At 51.7% G+C, this 18,709-nt stretch overlaps 1 protein-coding gene across 1 annotated transcript in view; it reads right to left on the reverse strand.

Moving 5' to 3' along the window:
- SLC13A5 (solute carrier family 13 member 5) overlaps positions 1 to 15,169 on the reverse strand; it is a 29,026-nt gene extending 13,857 nt beyond the window's left edge. The window contains exons 1-6 of the mRNA XM_003912201.3: positions 14,985 to 15,169; positions 8,632 to 8,760; positions 8,246 to 8,382; positions 5,464 to 5,642; positions 4,554 to 4,722; positions 2,735 to 2,857 (exon numbers count right to left, since the gene is read on the reverse strand). Of these exons, the coding sequence (XP_003912250.1) occupies positions 2,735 to 2,857; positions 4,554 to 4,722; positions 5,464 to 5,642; positions 8,246 to 8,382; positions 8,632 to 8,760; positions 14,985 to 15,086 (839 nt within the window). The 5' untranslated portion in view covers positions 15,087 to 15,169. The remainder of the gene's footprint in view (positions 1 to 2,734; positions 2,858 to 4,553; positions 4,723 to 5,463; positions 5,643 to 8,245; positions 8,383 to 8,631; positions 8,761 to 14,984) is intronic.
- Between the last annotated feature and the right edge of the window lie 3,540 nt (positions 15,170 to 18,709).

The following is an 18,709-nucleotide window of genomic DNA, read 5'->3' on the forward strand; positions in this document are numbered from 1 at the left end:
CTGCTCCCATTACTCAAACCGAATGTAAAAGCTGTCCTCTACCTTCCAGATCTGGAACCAAAACAAAACTCCTGTGAGCCACCCCGGCCAGCCACACTGCGTGTGTCCAAACCAGAGTGGCCCGTCGGGAAGGGGTGGGACTGGACTGCAGCCACGCACCCCACCACGAGCATGCTCAGAAGACCCCTGTGCAGACACTCTCAGGCTCCCCTGCCAGTCAATGAGAGCTGATGAAGGCCGTGCCAGGCTGGGTGGACTCAGCTTTAGGTTCTTGGCTGCGAGTCTCCAGGGGCCTGACATCCGCCTCTGGCCAGACAAGAAGCGGATGGTGCCCTTTTGGCCCCAGCGCCACGCTGTCTCCCTCCTCTTTCTCAGCAGGCCTTGGGGTTCTAGGGCAGCCTCGGGCCCCAACTAGTGCTTGTGACACCTGGTCATGCTTAGGTCTGGAGGCAACTAAGGGCAGCAACCCTCAGCCTCCCCAAAAGCAGATGCCATGCGCAGTGGAAGCCAAAATGCCTGGGTTTAAGTCTCAGTCCCCCTGCTTCCCTGTGACACACCCCTGTGTCGACTACATAACCTCTCCATGCCTCAGCGGCCTTGTCTGTAAATTGGGAATAATAATAATAGTGCTGACCTCACAGGTTGTTGTGAAAATTAAGTTTAAGAGTGCTTGGGCCAGGCGAGGTGGCTCACATCTGTAATGCCAGCAATTTGGGAGGCCAAGGAGGGCAGATCACCTGAGGTTAGGAGTTCAAGACCAGCCTGGTCAACATGGCAAAACCCCGTCTCTACTAAAAAATACAAAAATTAGCCAGGCGTGTTGGTGGGTTCCTGTAATTCCAGCTACTTGGGTGGCTGAGGCAGGGGGAATTGCTTGAACCCAGGAGGTGGAGGTTGCAGCGAGCTGAGATTGCACCACTGCACTCCAGCCTGGGCGACAGAGCAAGACTCTGTCTCAAAAAAAAAAAAAAAAAGAAAAGAAAGAAAAAGAGCACTCGAACATTCGAAATCGTGTCTGGCACATAATGAGGACTCAATAAATGTTTGTCATTATTTTTCTATTGCCCCATGAGGAGATATACATGGTCACCTGCAGCAGGTCCAGGACCATCTCCTGAGCGACCTGTTTGATGGATGTGAGCAAATGAACAGGACTTTGGCCCTGGTGCAGATCCAAGAGGCAGGGCAAAGACAGCTACTGTCAAAGTCAAACTGGGTGGCCAGGCAGCCATGAGAACAGTTTCCCCTGCCCCGTCCACGGGCAGGACAGAGTAGGGTTTGGGCAATGATCATTAATATTGTTATTCTTACTATCATTATTATGATTGTTTTGAATGTATATAGCAACTTTTTTTTTTTTTTTTTTTTTTTTTTGAGACAGAGTCTTGCTCTGTCGCCCAGGCTGGAGTGCAGTGGCATGATCGTGGCTCACTGCAACCTCCACCTCCCGGCTTCAAGCAATTCTCCTGCCTCAGCGTCCCGAGTAGCTGGGGTTACAGGCGTGCACCACCACGCCAACTTTTGTATTTTTAGTAGAGACGGGGTTTCACCATGTTGGCCAGGCTGGTTACAAACTCCTGACCTCAGGTGATCTGCCCACCTCGGCCTCTCAAAATGTTGGGATTACAGGTGTGAGCCATCGCGCCCGGCCTGTATAGCAACTTTTTAATAGGAGTTTTCAGAACAGTTCCTCCTTCAGAAGAAAACTTAGGAAAATTCCTTATTTTCCCCATGAAATCACGGGTTTCCGTGGGCACTTTTGCCTTGCAGCTCTGGTCACACATTCCCCTGGTTTGACTTGACTCGAACTCCCTGTGGACGGAGGCACAGAGCACATGCACTTAACTCAGAGCTGAGTACTTTCCATCCTGCTGTGGTCTCATCACCTTTGCACCACAGATAAATTTGTGTGTTTTAGAAAAACAATAACTTTTTTTTAAGCTATTTGTCAGCCACAGGTCATGGTTTCTGTCCAAAGTCTGGCTGCCTTCAAAGGTGACCCCTGATGAACTTGCCTGTGTGCTAGGAACAGGAAGGTAAACTTTCTAGGACCTGTACACTACTGGGAACATCAGACGTATTCCGTAAATGTCTGGGTTTGGATGGATTTGGTTGTAATCACTCCTGGTTTTACTCGACTTAAACTTCCCGTGCAGTGAGGCACAGAGCATATGCGCTTAGCTCGGAGCTAAGTCACAGGTTTGCCGTGACCTGGCCTGATGAACCCACACGGCCAAGAGGAAGCTCATCCAGCAATGTCGAACTGGCACATGGGGACCAGCTTATCTTTAATTGCTTTAACCTGCCTGCTCTTGCACCCTGTGCTGGGAGTTGTGTGGGGTGTCTGGCATCAGAGTGGCTCTGGAGGAATTCAGTCACTGGAACCCGAATGCAGATACTAAAGGACAGGTCTATGATATGCCCAGGGGCCACTCAGAGATGGAATGGGGGTTGGAGGGAAAGTCAGGGAAGCAGCGTTTGAGCTAGCCTCGAAGGCTGAGGAGGTGGGAAGGTAGAGAATGGCATTCCAGGAAGAGGGGACCACGTGTGCGCAAAGCTCAGCGAGCAGCCTGGGGTGGAAGGAACAGGAGGGCAGACTAGCAGGAGACGGGGCTGGAGAAAGATCAGGGTCAGACGCAGAGGACTTTGTAAACCTGCCTATTGAGTCTGAAGGCTCTTCTGCAGCTTGGAGGCATAATTAGGTATAATGAGGCCGTGAGCGGCTCAAACTTACTTGAATCTCATGTAAGCAAACAGGAGCCACAGCCAGGCGAACAGCAGCATCACCAGCATGTTGGGAAAGGCGAATGCAAACCAGGAGGCAAAGTTCACGAGGTCCTTGCTGTCGGGAAACAACCTGCAAGGAGACACCAGTCCCCACCTCAGATGCTGAGCCGTGGGGAGCCAGCCCAGCTCTGTGCGTGGGGGCGGAGCAGCAGCTGGGCCCTGAGAGGCGGGACTGTGTGGGGGCCATGTCCTCCTGAGGTCTAGCCTGTGGCCGGGCGCAGTGGCTCACACCGGTAATTCCAGGACTCTGGGAGGCTGAGGTAGGTGGATCATAAGGTCAGGAGTTTGAGACTAGCCTGGCCAACATGGTGAAACCCTGTCTCCACTAAAAATACAAAAATTACCCAGGCGTGGTGGCGGGCGCCTGTAATCCCAGCTACTCGGGAGGCTGAAGCAGGAGAATCACTTGAACCTGGGAGGCAGAAGTTGCAGTGAGCCAAGATCGTGCCACTGCACTCCAGCCTGGGCAACAAAGCGAGACTCTGTCTCAAAAAAAAAAAAAGAAAAGAAAAATACACCTTTTATACACATGCGTGTAATTTGACTGATAGCTCTGGGGATCCACAGAGCCCTCAGCAATCTCACCCTGTGGGTTTCTGCAAAGGATGGTCCCCTGACTTAGCAAAGCAAATCTCAAAAGCTTCCCAGAGTGGAGGCTGGAGGAGGGCCACTTCCGCTGCAGGCCCCGTCTCCCATCGGCTGCCCCTTTTAGCTCAAGAGTGTCAAAGCAGACGCAGAGCTTTCCCCACTCAGCCCAGACAGGCTGCTCTTCCCAAAGAAAGTTACTGGAGAACTGTAAGGATATCATTACAGAAAACACTCCCGAAATTAAAACAAACGGGTTGTTGAACCTCAAGTTTCTGCCCAGCCAGGCTCCAGACCTGTCCTTTCCACCTCTCAGCTCCTGTACCCACTGCCCTCCCCACCCCTGTCCAGGCTCCTGTCTACAAAGGATGGCACCACCTTGTTTTTGTTCCTGCCCACTGCAGTTAGTACATACCTCCATTAATACGTTCATTTACCAGACGTGCCTGGAAGCCCCAGGCACCTTGCTACCCTCAACAGACCATGACTACCGCGCGGCAGGGTCCAGGTTTCTCTCCCTCTTGTGATCCCAGCCCCACCCAGCAGGAGGCCAGGTACAGAAATGGGGTCCTCATGGCCTGCATCCCTTTGTGGCCAAGGCTGGAAAGTTCCAAACCACCCCATGGTTCACCTGTACACCTCACAAGGGGACCTGTCACCTCAAAGGCAATCAGTGGGACTATAAGGAAGCAGTGAGGCAGTGAATGACCCAACCCCAGCCCTTCATACCATCTGTAGACCTCAGATATCACGGCACCATCACCATTAGCCACCAAAGGCAGTGAGCCAAGGGAGTGGTGGGGAGTCTTTTAGAGGTGTCTGTTTTCTACAAGTTTCAACCAAGGACCCAGCGTCTGGAAGTACATTGTCATCTGCCATGCCTTTAGCTCAGCGTTCGATCCACACTCTCTCCCTGAGCCACAATCCCTGAGCCCAGGGCAGGTGGTGGGTCTTGCGTCATAGCAGAAAGCAGACTTGGATGTTGGCTCCCCTGGCATCAGTAGGGGTGCCAGGACACAGAGGCTGGATGGGGCCACATCTTTCCACCCCTGCCAGGCTCCCAGGCCAGGTCTGGCTGCCCCGAGCTCCACGACTGTGCGGAGGGGCAGAGAGAGATGGGCAGGTCCCTCCAGCCCCGGTACCCACTTTGTAGTCCCCAGAAGGTGTGACCAAGGACTCACTCGTTCATCTGGCCCAGGAGCACCACGTTGGGTCCCGTCCCAGTCAGGGTGGCAGTTCCCCCGATGCTGGCCGCGTAGCAGATGCACAGGGTCATGGCCTTGCACAACCTATTCCAGTCTTGGTCCTCCTGCTGCCCCAGAGCGGGGCCTTCAAAAACCACTTGGCTCCCTGTGGTGGGCACAGTGCTGTCAGCTGAGCTGGTCATGGGGGCTGCCTGCCCAGCCCCGGCTCCTGACTCTGCTGCTGACCTGAGGATTGGGAGATCCCAGCTCTGCTGATTTAGCTGCCCCACTGGGCTCCATAAGAGTTGTTGGCAGGGATGTGCCCAATTCCTCTCTGTAAGCCCCAGGACCTTGCCCTGGGTCTGGCAATCAGGCCGTCAGCCACAGACCCTGAGTCTACTGCTCTGGGCTGGGGATGGTAAGGGGACATGGCAGACGGCATGGCAGATGCTGACTTGCCTTCCTCAGCTTGGCACCTAGCAGAGAAGCAAGCATGGGACACCAAGTCCAAGACCTATGGGAGCAGAGAGCGGAAGGATTTGAGCTGCTCAAGGAGGTCAGAGAAGGCCTCCTTGAGGATGAGCAGGAGTAGCAAGGAGAGAGGGGCACCCGTAAGTGCTTGAAAGATGTCCAAATGAATAATCAGGTGAACACACTGATTTCTGCAACTGATGGGAACCAAGGGTGGGACTTTGTTCAAAGCTCTATTAAAGGATCTAACTTTTATGCAATAATTCCCTTCCTAAAACTTACGACAACAGTAGTTTCTATTTTTTTTTTTCTCTATGCGTGTTTAAAGGAGGGTTCCAGGAAGCAGACAGGGAGAAGGGGGTGGCCAAAGCATGTGCCAGCAGAGGGAGGGGAAGGCTGCTATTGTGGCCTGGCAGTGCCCTGGCCAGGGGCTCACCTGGCAGCTCACTGGCCTTGCCCTTGTCCACCAGCTCCAGGCCGGCCTCGGTGGCTGTGCTCGTGGCTTCCATCTGCTGCAATATGGCCTCCACAATGGGCACCATCATGGCCGTGGTTGCCGTGTTACTGATCCACATGGACAGGAAGGCGGTGACGCCCATAAAGCCCAGCATCAACCTGCAGAGGAGGGGCAGGGAGGAAAGCCAGAGAATCCCCACCCCACCCCCATACTTCCTGGGAAGCAGCTGGGGACTGGGTCCACCCCTGCAGGGATGCACAGGTGTTGAGGCCAATTCAAGATCGGATATTCGAATAGGAATGACAGTTTGAGAGCCTCCCCTCCCTCCCTCCTTCCCTTCTTTGCCTCCTCCATTCCTCTCTCCCTCCCGCCTCTCCCACACACATTCCTGATGTCTACTCTGCTTGCTTCTGGGGTTACCAAGAGGCCTCAGATCCAGTCATGGTTGTAAGGAGCACCCCTGCTCCACCATCTAGCAGGGGAAGCCCAGGCATCCAGCTGGTGCCAACTCAATATGAGCTTGCCCTGGGGTATGCCGGAATACTGCCACGTGCAGGCAGCCCCAGCTTCCTACTTCTGGCTAGGAAATTCCCACCCACTCCCAAACCCTGCCTCACCTCTCAGAAGTTCAGAAGGGCTAAGCAGAGTAGGGGTAAGGTGAGCTGGGGAGGGAGCTTGGGAAAGTGTGACTCTTCTCCCGCTGCCACTCCGTCCCCTCCATCTCCCCTCCGCCCCCGCATATACACTTTGACCCCTCCATGCTGCAGTGGAACTGATCACACAAACAGTATTCAGAAAATACACTCCCTTTGCTTATAACCCCTGCTCCCTTCTCTGCCGTCTATCAGGAAGACTCCTCATGGTCCTTCAGAGCCTGCCCAAGCAACGTCCCTCGCCCGGGACCACCCTCTCAGTGTGCATCAGGTGGGGCTGGTCTGGCCGTTCTCAATCCTCCCGCTTACTCTCATCATCGCTGTGCTGGGTTCAAAGCACCTGTTTCCACGTCTGCTCTCTCCTTAGGCTGTGAGTAGGGCAGGGCCTGACTCTGCTCTGTGGCTCCACACGCCCCAGCTGTCCAAGGCTAGGGGCAGAAGGAGCTTGACTACTCTCAGCCTGCGGGCCCTGTTGCAGCCAGGCTCCTCCTCAGGGCTCCTAGTTCACCCGGGGGTAGGAGCAGGGGCAGGGATAGGAGCCTGAAGAAGGGACCTAGAAGCTGTTCTGCACCAGGGCCCAAGCTGCTGTCCTCACAGGCGGACATTATGGACCCATTAAAAAAAAAAAAAAGAAAAAAAGCCTGGGACCCAGGCTAGGAGGAGGGGGAGAGTTTGCTTGAATGGAGTTGTCTTAGAAGAACCAAGGCTTCTACATGCTATTTCAAGGCACCAAGGGTGCCTCACATACAGGTGACCCGCAGGACAGCCAGTGCCTTGGACAACTGGAGACCATGCTCAGAGGAGCCAGGTGGCAGGAAGGAGAGAGAAGCATGTATGAACTTGGGTTTGGAAGTGGAAGCTCTCCAACGTGCTCCAGAATGAACCCCACTGGAGTGGCCTCCCACCCAAGCTGGCCACTCAAGGGGGCCAAGAAAAAGAATTCTGAGGGCCCCGAGGTCCCCTTTCCTGGGGTCTCTCGTTTCTAGAAAATACGATGGCTTTCGATTTGACGCTAAACCAGTCACTAGAAGGAATCAATGCCAGGATGTGTAACAGAGATCAGAGAGCCACAAAGACCCCTGCTCAGGGGAGTCTGAGGCACCCAGGGAGCCCCGGGCATGGGTCGCCTGCAGGGCAGGCCAGCGTCTGTGTGTGCTCGGGGTCTAGCGCAGTCCCCGGCACAGGGGCGCCTCAGGAGGAATTTACCGTGAACTGACCAGGAGCTGACTCCCAAGGGCTGGGCCTGGGACATGGCATCATTGAGGGGACACATTGCCTCAAAAGGAAGATGTGCCCTGAGTTTCTGATTAGAGAGGACACAGACCTTATCAGAGAAGCTGAGTTCAATCCCCGTGTGTCCATGAGCAAATCACTTTACCCCTCTCTGCCTCCAATTCCTCATCCACAGAATGTGGGCGGTAAGAAGAATCCTCAGCTCTCAGAGTTGTGAGAATTAAATGAGGCAATGAATAAGCTTCTGGCATCATGCCTGGGGCCTTGTAGACACTCAATATACGCATTATGATCATGATTGATTATGGCTATGATTGTGGTTATATTGACTCCATGGCTTGGCTGGAAATGGCCAGCTAGATTGGCAGGGGAGATCTTGAAAATGGAGAGAGAAGCTGGGGTACTGAGTGATGTCAGGGAGATAAGTTAAGAAGCTTCTTTGCAGTGGGAATAGATGCTCCAGCTTGGAGAGAGGACCTTTCTGTTTCCCCATGAGCTGGGTGGTTGAGCCACTTCTGGCCTGCTTCCCCTACCCCATTAGACACAGCTTGATCCAGCCTCTATCCAATTTGTTCCCTGTGGAACCCTGCAGCTAGCTGCCTCCCCCAGGAAGCCTTCCAAGCCTGCAAGGACTCTTGCTGACCCACCTCCTCTGGATTCAGAGGACCCTTACTTACTGCTGCTCACCATGTGCCACCACCACGCATGCATCTGGTCTCTCCAGCTAAAGCTATAATGTGCCCCACCCAGCCAAGTCCAGGTAAGCCCATGGCCAGCCCTCACCAGTGGGCGGCCCGGTGTGTGCCACCCTCCACCCCCTTGCAGCCCTGGGGCTCATGCAGAGCCACGTGGCAAGAGAGAGAAGGCGTAATTACTGTGCAGGCTTGGCCCCCACCCAGAGGAGCGTGCGCAGGGCTATCCTCTTGTGCAGGTTCCAGCGCTCCACAGCCACGGCCACGATGAGGCCGCCCAGGAACAGCATGTTGGTGTCCTTCATGTACTGGACACACACCTGGAGCGTGGCACGAAGGCCCCATCAGGGCTGCCCCTTGCCACACACTAGAGCCACCCAAGTCCCAGATGCTGACTTCAGGGACCGCTTGGAGTGGGGATGCAGGCCCGAGTGGTGTCTCCCTGCCAGGGAGAACCCACAATGGAGAGTTTTCCGGTCACCCCCAGGCCTGTGCGGCTCACAGAGAGGACCACAGAAAAAGATAAGGGGAGAACCAGGAAGTCACCAGGATCCCCTCGGTCTGCTTACCTGCTTGGAGTCCAGAATCCGGAAGAGTGGGAAAAGCAAGACAGGCATGAGAGAGGTGACAGCCAGAGGGATGACTTCTGTGCACCAGTAAATGGCCATGAGGATGATGACGTAGGCGCACCTGACAAACTGAAGAGACAGTCCTGAGGCTTCGGCATGTGGCCGCCTCACTCTCCCTACCCCCAGAACCCTCCGGACGGCAGCTGGCGTGGATTGTCAAGATGCAGGGGTGATCTCAGAGGGAATCCACTCAAAGTCATCCTGTTCCCCAGCCCTAGTCAGCACAGCTTTCTGGGGTCAGGCTGGGGAGGCAGGCATAGCATCTATCCTCAAAGGACTGCTGCCCCATTCCCACCCCTCCTCCCTGCCTCCCTCCTTTCCAGAGGTGTGGTTCTAGGCACGTTCTTTGATCTTCTCAAACCTTGGATTAGCTACCTCTCAAAAGAAAAGATCAAGAATAGGACAAGGAAGAAAAGGAAAAAGGAGGAGAAGGAGGAGGAAGGGATAGAAGAAAGAGAGGAAGGGGGACAGAGGAGGAAGAAAAGAAAGGATGAAGAGGAGAAGGAAAAGAAGATTAAAATATCTGTTACTTTCTTTTTTTTTTTTTAAGATGGAGTTTTGCTCTTGCCACCTAAGAGGCCATTATTCTAAGAGAAGTGACTCAGGAATGGAAAGCCAAATCCTGCATGTTCTCACTTATAAGTGGGAGCTAAACTATGGGTACCCAAAGGTATATAGCGTGGTAGAATGGATACTGGAGACTTAGAAGCAGGGAGGGTGGGAGGGGAGTGAGGGATTGAAAAACTACATATTGGGTACCACATATACTACTTGGGTGATGGGTGCACTAAAATCTCAGACTTCACCACTATACAATTCATCCATGTAACCAAAAACTACATGTACCCCTAAAGCTATTGAAATAAAAATAATAATTATTATATAATAAAACTAGCCACCTCCCTAGGTTGTTTTATCTTTCATTGGCTTTTTTTTTTTTTTTTTTTTTTTTTTTTATGAGACAGAGTTTCAATCCTATTGCCCAGGCTGGAGTGCAACGGCACGATCTCAGCTCACTGCAACCTCCACCTCCTGGGTTCAAGCGATTCTCCTGCCTCAGCCTCTGGAGTTGGCATTACAGACGTGCGCCACCACACCAGGCTAATTTTTGTATTTTTAGTAGAGACGGGGTTTTGCCATGTTGGTCAGGCTGATCTCGAACTCTTGACCTCATGATCCGCCCACCTCAGTCTCCCAAAGTGCTGGGATTACAGGCGTGAGCCACTACGCCCAACCTCAGAGTTCCTTCTTAGATGTCTCCCTGCCCCCCCTCCACAGTCTGGTTTGCGCCCTTCTTCTAAGTACCCTCCCCAGCCATTAGCATATGGGGTTGTCACTGTTTCCTCAACTGTCCTTCTACCACCACAACCAGTGCGTGACTCGAGAGCACAAACAGCACAGTGAGTCCTCACTTAACATCATTGATTGGTTTTTGGAAACTGCAATGTGTAAGCGAAACAACGTAAGCCAATATTCCCATAGGCAAATTGCTAGAAACAACAGTTAAATTTCTATAGCGTATTTCTGCTCACAAAAACATCACAGAGATCCTAAATAAGGACCAAAACACTTCCAGTATTAAACACGGAAAGGAATGTGAGCTATACATATGCTTAAGAAACATTAATAAAAACAAGTTAGATAATTATCCAGTTACGGCAGGTCAGGGTCTTGGGTGGCCAGAGCCTGTCCTGGCAGCTCAGGGTACAAGGTAGATACCAGCCCTGGATAAGATGCCATCCCATTGCAGAATGCACAATGAACCCACACCCACATTCATTTAGATGGGGACCCTGCAGACACTCTAATTCACCTAACGTGCACAGGTTTGGGATGTGGAAGGAAACCACAGTAGCTGGAGAAAACCAATGCAGACAACGAGGATAACGTGCAAACTCCACACAGACAGTGGCCCCAGCTGGCAATCATTTTCTTTTCTTTCTCTCTCGCTCTTTTTTCTTTTTTTTTTTTTTTTTTGAGACAGTGTCTCGCTCTGTTGTCCAGGCGGGAGTGCTATGGCACAATCACAGCTCACTACAGCCTCCACCTCCTGGGCTCAAGGGATCCTTCCTTTCCCCTCCTCCTCCCATCAACATTATAATGAAATGATGTTGAATGAATCGACATTATTCAAGAACCTGCTGTATTTGTAGATCACTGTCCTCGGCATCCAGAACAGGTTTAACACTTATGATATATTTACAAATGCTTATTTATTTATTTATTTATTTATTTATTTATTTTTGAGCCAGAGTCTTGCTCTGTCCCCAGGCTGGAGTGCAGTGGTGCGATCTAGGCTCACTGCAGCCTCTGCCTCCTGGGTTCAAGTAATTCTCCTGCCTCAGTCTCCTGAGTAACTGGGATTACAGACAAGTGCCATCACGCCCAGCTAACTTTTGTATTTTTAGTAGAGACGGGATTTCACCATGTTGGCCAGGATGGTCTCCATCTCCTAGCCTGATTATCCACCTGTCTTGGCCTCCCAAAGTGCTGGGATTACAGGCGTGAGCCACCGCGCCCGGCCATCTTTGCAAATGCTTATTAAAGGAATCAATAGCATTCATCTGAGTTTAACTCTGACAACGCTGCGGAAGAACAGATGCACCTGTACACAATCCCTGCTTCTCATCACCCAGAAGAGCGTATGCATTATTTGCACGAAACATTGCAGGAAGACTTAGAAATTCTTTGTCGGGGTTGTGTTATCAGCCACAAGAAATACATCTTTTTCAGCATCCCACAAGCAACCCAGGGCACCTCCCTACTGGCAAGGCAGGGTTACTCAGCCTCGGCACACTGACATTTTGGATTAAATGATTCTTTGTTGTGGGGGCTGTGTACTGCAGGATGTTTAGAGCACCGCTGGCTTCCACCTGTGAGATGCCAGTAAGACTGTCTCCATTTGGGACGGCAAAAAATGTCTATGTACTTTGCCAAAGGTCCCCTGTTGTGGGGCAGGGTGAGGGCAGGAGAAAGGATCAATGCTGGCTGACAGCCACTGAACTAAAGGCGGAACAGCAGCGTCACTGGAAACCCAGGCTTTGACACCAGACAGATATGATTGGCGCCCACTGTCAGCCACTGTCTGGCCTTTGGCAGCCACTAACTTCTTTGGGCCTTGGTGTCAGGGGTGTACCACTGGGCAGGCCATGAGAATGATCCCCTCCAGGGGCAGACAACAAGAGGGCACATCGGAGAGAATTTTAAAACAATAATATTAGCTAAACATTAGTTTGCTTCTTACTATCATCAGGTGATAGCAATTCTAAACAATGTAGCTCGTAAATTACTCCTCCTGCTCCCAATCCTGGCCCCTATCCCCTCTTGTTTCATGTCTTCATCTGCAAATGGTGGATTTAAGAGTCCTCGTTCTTCCCATATGGCGCACAAAGTCCTCGGTAACTTTTGATTCTCTAAACTTAGAAGCAGTAGGTGGCGTGCGTCACCAGTGTACACTGTGTGTTCCTGGAGGAGTCAAACAGACCCACTAGGAAAGAGGATGAGACACAAGGTTAACGGCCCCCTCACCTCCATGCCACTATTTGGAAGCCCAGGAGGTGCCTCATCCCTGAAGTCAACAGGCTTGATCCCCCTAGTCTAGAATGCCCCCACAGTGTCAAGGGAGAGGGCAGGATGGGAAGCAGATGTTAGAAAAGTTTAACACTAACAAGTCAGGGTTTCCTGACACACCACTTAATGAAAAAATGCAGGCAAAACCTACTCTGTGTGTGTGTGTATTTGTGTGTGTGTGTGTGTGTGTGTGTGTGTGTTTGGGAAGAGAGAGAAGAGATTGGTTTCTGGAAAGATGTTCATCAAAATATGAGTAACTTATGGGATTTGAGGGTATTTTAATTTTTATTTTATACCTTACAGATTTGTTAAAAAAAAACTTTTACATTTTAATAAAATAAATGATACAATAAATTTATCATTTATTGTATTAAATTTTTTTTTAATAAAAAAGGACCCAGAGAAAGGATAGAGAAAGCGGAGCAGAGATGAGACCAGGAGGGAGTCCAGGTAGAGACAGGAGAACTGGAGACAGCCGGTGAGGAGAGGGGCCTGGGTGTTGGGAGAGGGTGGTGTGCCCTGGGAGTCACCTCCTGGCAAGGACTGTGTTGCTCAGGCTGCCAAGGTCCTGCCAGCTTCTCACCAGCTTCCCAGCTGCCCTGCCTGTGCTGTGTACCCTCTGGGTTTCCTTGCACAATGGGGTGGCCGTGGAGGGTGGACGCATGGTGACCGAAACAGGCACAAAGGGAAAAAACAAGAAGACAATGTCCAGGGTCCTCACCCAACCCCGTCAGAAGGAAAGCTCATGAAGGCAGCCTTTGGAAGGACTCTCCCTGAGTTCTCTGCTTCCCTTCCCTGGTCCTCATTCACAGGACAGCTTAATCTCTCTCTCTCTCTCTCTCTCTCTCTCACACACACACACACACACACACACACACACACACTGAGTTGCGGTTTCCAGCTCAGGGTGTGTGTGTGTGCTTGTGTGTTTTTGTGTGTGTGTGTTTTTGTGTGTGTTTGTGTGTCTGTGTGTGTTTTGTGTGTTTGTGTATGTTTGTGTGTGTGTGTTTTTGTGTGTTTTGTGTGTGCGTTTGTGTCTGTGTTTGTGTGTTTGCACGTCTGTGTTTGTGTGTTTTATGTATTTGTGTGTGTTTTCTGTTTGTGTGTCTGTGTGTTTGTGTGTTTGTGTGTTTGTGTTTTGTGTGTTTGTGTTTTGTGTGTTTGTGTGTCTGTGTGTTTGTGTGTGTGTTTGTGTTTGTGAGTGTGTGTGTGTGTGTGTGAGAGTGGGGTCTCCTGGGGCAGGAAGGTCAGCCAAGCTACTACAATCATTTCCAGGGAAGGTCACTCCCTACCAGCAGAGGTGAAGTCGCAGCTCTCCTGCCTGGCTCCTTCCCCTGGACAATAACAGCCCCAAACTTCTTGCTAGGGAGGAAGTGTGGCTGCTCACAGGTGGTGCGGCAACTGCAGAGCCTCCACAGTTGGATCTGCTGTCCTTGACCCATCCAGGGCCTGTGCTAGGCCCACCCAAGGGCTCTTCCCAGTCTCCCCCTCCCCCATCCTAGGAACTGACGTTAATCCCTTTTGATTCCCAAAGCCTTAAAGTGTCAGAACCAAACCGCCTAGCCCCATTGTACAGATGAGAACACCAAGGCCCAGAGAGCACAGGCACTTGGCTAAAGTCACACAGATGAGAGAATGGTGGAAGTCCAGTTCTCTTGCAGGTTGGCTTCCTGACACCCCAGTGCACTCCCTTCCTCTAGAGCTCCCCCCAGAGCATCCCCTGAAGAGCTCCTCTGTTTCCCAAACCTGCCTGGGGAGGGGAGCGGGGGAGCTGGAGGTTTCCTGTCTGGGCCGAGAGTGAAAGGGCTGAAAGAAGGAACGAGGAAGGAGCAGCCAGCAGCCACAAAAGGCTTCAAAGGGCTCGGGCCTCTGCCAAACTGGCTGTGCACAGCCCAGTGGAGCCTGCCCCCACCCTGCGGCCAAGGCCATTCATTCTCTGTCTCCCTCACAGAAGCATTAGGAGACTAGGGCCTGGGAGGAAGCTTCCCTGCGACTCCAGGTCCTGCCACCCAAGGCGTGAGCTCTGGGAATGTGTCCCGCCTCCTGCTACAGCCCCAGCAGGCAGCAGGCAAAGCAGGCCAACCCCGACCTGCCTGCAGCCTGGGGCAGGATTATGAATCAGATGTGGCGCTTCAGGTTGGAAGAAATGTGGATCACAGATAGAGACACTAAGGCCCAAGGAAGGACCAGAGAGTGGCAAAGACAGCGCAGGATCCACGTGGGTGATGATTTTTTTCCTATAGGTCCCTCCTGACGGCGGAAGTCACCTACAGCTTGAAGTCTTCTGTGGCGAAGGGAAAAGACAGGAGAGAGAGAGGGAAAGGCAAGCTCCCAGGTTCCCTGTTGGCGCAGGTGGCATTTTGGGAGGAAACGGGGTTATGCACTGTGGGGAGATTTAATTCGGAGCCAGGGGCTGAGCCTAAGGCTGGGATCTGTGTGACTGAGATCTGTGCTCACTTCGAGGTTTCTGTGCTTGCCTGGACGGCTCTTGCGCCCTGGGATCTGTAAACCCCAAGGGTGGTGCGCCCTGGGGTCGCCATGCCCCTCGGATTCTTTACAGGGCACCTCCCATCTGGCACCTGGAGCTCCTGAGTGCGCGCGCCCCGGGAGAGCTGTGCCCCCGGTAAAATCCGTGCGCTCCAGCTCAGGGCTCCCGGATTCGGTGCCCCTTAGTGGGCACCGGGCGCCCGGTGTCCGAAGGGCTGCCTGGAGATGCAACTGACCTTGGCGGGCATCAGAATGACGAGTGGCAGCAGCAGGAGCGGGGTGACGAACAAGATCACGAAGGACTTGAACTTGGAGACATAGCTCAGCGCCGAGGCCATCGCGCGGGAGGGAGACTGGCGGGCGAGACGAGTGAGGGGCAGCTAGAAGCGCCGCGGGCTTAAGAAGGGGCCGCAGTCCCTGGGGATTGGGGAGGGGGCGGTGACAACTCCGCCCCGCACGGGGGCGCCTCCCCACGGCCCTGGGGCGGGGCCACCCCTCGGGGTCGGTGGGACGCGCCTGCCCCCAGTTCTGCCACCCGGCGGCGGCGGGAGGCGTCTTTGGACTCTAACGCTTCGGGCCAGCCCTCTAGGGGCAGCCTGGGCCCTACCACCTCTCGCTCTCCAAGCCTCTGCTGCGCTACCCGGGCAGAGGTGCGTCCCGGGGCTGCCAAGCGGGGCGTGTTTAGGTCCCTGGTGCTACCCGCTTTGGCGTGAGGCGCCCTCCCGCGTCCGCACCTGCTCTTTCCTGGGCTCTGAAGGGTCCCGGATGAAAATCTCTGCAGGCCTCTGGGTCTCTCAGGTCCATCTCCCCGATCTCCCTCTCCTTTCCATCTCCTTACTTCCGCCCCCACCATGTCTCTCCGGGAGGTGTCCCCGCACACCCCGCGCCCTCTGCACCGCGGGCCTCCCTGGCTTCCTCGCCACATACGCCCCGCTCTGGGTGCAGGACCCCCTTTCCCCGCTCGCACTCTCTGCCCCTGAGCTCCTGGGCGATCGCAGGGGGAGGCCAGGCCACTGTCCTCCGCGGTCCCAGGGGCTCTCGCGCTCCAGTGGACACTGCGCCCCGCGGACACCCGGCGGGCAGATGCGGACGCGCGTCTTGGAGGGGCCCCACCGAGCCCCAGCAACCACAGCTGCCCACCCGACCCAGGTCAGAGGGAAACGGAGGTCTAGAGAGGAAGGGGCACAATTAAGGCGACACTGAGACAGTCGCCCATGTATTCATTCAGCCCGCCAGGCAACAGATGGGTACTGAGCACCTCTTCTCCGCGACGCCCTGTTTTGGGCACTGCAGATACACGGATGCAAAGACATCCCCACCTCTGTGATTTTCCTCTTTCCTCTCTTCTGCCTGCCTCTCACTCTGCAGCTTCCTTTCCGGGAGTCTCTTCCATGCTGGTGGCTTAACCACAGCCTGCTCCTTAGTGATTACCATCCTGTGCCTTCAACCCAGCCATGATGCCAGAGTCCCAGATTTCCCTATGTCCAACCTTCCGCAGACTGGAGGTGTCTGGGGCCGAAAATTCAACACATCCTGAATCAAGCTCATGAGTTCCTTTCTGTGACCTGCACCCAAGGACATGCATTCCCCCAAGCCCATCCGTAATTGCCCTCCTCCTGTCCTCCTCTCTTTGTGATTCTCATTTATATAGCCCTAGGTTTTCCCGCCTTTCCTCTTGTCCCCAGGGCACTTCGCACAATTTGTACCTCTTATATTTATTGGTGTAACTTTTATTTTTTACTTTTTATTTTTTAAGTGTTATTTCATTTTTCATTGACAAATCATTGCCTATATTTACAGGGCACCGCGTGATTTTTCAATGTATGTATAATTGTGGTGTGTTCAAATCAGGCTAATGAGCATAGTTATCACTCAAATATTTATCATTTCTCTTGTTTTTGTTTTTTGTTTGTTTGTTTGAGACAGAGTTTTGCTCTTGTCACCCAGGCTGGAGTGCAGTGGCGCGATCTTGGCTCACTACAACCTCTGCCTCCCAGGTTCAAGTGAATCTCCTGCCTCAGCCTCCCAAGTAGCTGGGATTACAGACATGCTCCACCATGCCTGGCTAATTTTTTGTATTTTTAGTAGAAACGGGGTTTTACCCTGTTAGCCAGGCTGGTCTCAAACTCCTGACCTCAGGTGATCCACCCATCTCAGTCTCCCAAAGTACTAGGATTACAGGTGTGAGCCACCGCACCTGGCCCAAATATTTGTCATTTCTTTGCGGTGAGAATATTTAAAATATCTTGTAGCTATTTTAAAATACATGATACATTATTATGATGTATTTTCTATTTACTGTCTGTTTTATTCATCACCACCTGTCTAGCTAGTGCCTTTCCCAGTACCTAATCCAGGGTGTGCACTCAAACCTTTTTTTCTGGGATGCATGAATGACAGCAAGTAAACAACTTCGGTTCTTTTTTCGTTTTTTTAAATTTTACTTTAAGTTCTGGGATACATGTGCAGAATGTGCAGGTTTGTTACATAGGTATACATGTGCCATGGTGGTTTGCTGCACCCATCAACCTGATATCTAGGGTTTAAGTCCCGCATTAGGGGCTTTGTAGGTATTTGTCCTAATGCTCTCCCTCCCCTTGCCCCACACCCCCCAACAGGTCTCAGCGTGTGATGTTCCCCTCCCTGTGTCCATGTGTTCTCATTGTTCAACTCTCACTTATGACTGAGAACATACGGTGTCTGGTTTTCTGTTCCTGGATTAGTTTGCTGAGAATGATGGCTTCCAGCTTCATCCGTGTCCCTGCAAAGGACATGGGCTCATTATTTTTTATGGCTGTATAGTATTCCATGGTATATATGTGCCACATTTTCTTTATCCAGTCTATCATTGATGGACATTTGGGTTGGTTTTAAGTCTTTGCTATTGTAAATAGTGTGCATGTGTCTTTATAGTAGCATGATTTATAATCCTTTGGGTATATACCCAGTAATGAGATTGCTGGGTCAAATGATATTTCTGGTTCTAGATCCTTGAGCAATCGCCACACTGTCTTCCACAATGGTTGAACTAATTTACACTCCCACCAACAGTGTAAAAGTACAACTTCCGTTCTTAATACAACTGCTTCCAAGGCGATTCACCAGAGCATGGACTCTGAGGCTAGAGTGCCTGGGCTTATATCCTGCCCTAGCTCATCCTGGCTGTGTGCCTCAGACAAGTTACCCTCTCTGAGCTTATCCTGTCATAAATGGAGATAATAGCACCAACTTTGATTTTAAACGGCTGTTTTGGAGATTATATGAGTTCATGCTCAGAGAGTGCTTAACTCAGTGCGTTGGCATATAGTCGGCTGTTAGTAAATATCTGTTCTTGCAATTGTATGCAAATTACCCTGGTTGGTGGGGCCTTAGGAGAAGGATCCACCAACTGAGCCTAAAGTAATGAAGGAAGGTTTCACAGAGGAGGTGGCATTTGAGCTAAGACTTAATGGCTAAGTAAAAATTTGCCAGGCAGCAGTGGAGGACAGTCAAAATTAGCACCAAATGAAAAAGAATGTTAAGATTGTTAAGAAAAATTCCAAGGTCAAAGTGCTACAAAAAGAACAACAAAAAGTCAAATGAATGGAGAGATTATACCAAGTTCATGGATAGGGAGACCAAACATTGTAGGACTATCCATTTCTCTAAAATTAACCCATAAATTCAATTCAATTCCAATTAAAATCCCAACAGGATTTTGGATTAACAAGCCTAAGATTCAGTTTAAATAGCAGGTAAGCCAAGAATAATTAAGACACTTCTGGAAAAACATAGGGGAAATCGTTATTTAGACTTGAAGAATGACTAAGTTGTAATACTCGATGTAATCATTAACTGTTGGCATGAGGTTAGGAAAATAGTAGAATAGAGCCTAGAAATAGACCCATGGTTGCCTGGAAACTTTATTTACAACAGAGATTGCATGATCTACCCAATGTGTATTCTCAGTTGCTGGATCAAT

Source organism: Papio anubis, chromosome 17, assembly GCF_008728515.1.
Source record: "Papio anubis isolate 15944 chromosome 17, Panubis1.0, whole genome shotgun sequence".
NCBI classification, from domain to species: domain Eukaryota; kingdom Metazoa; phylum Chordata; class Mammalia; order Primates; family Cercopithecidae; genus Papio; species Papio anubis.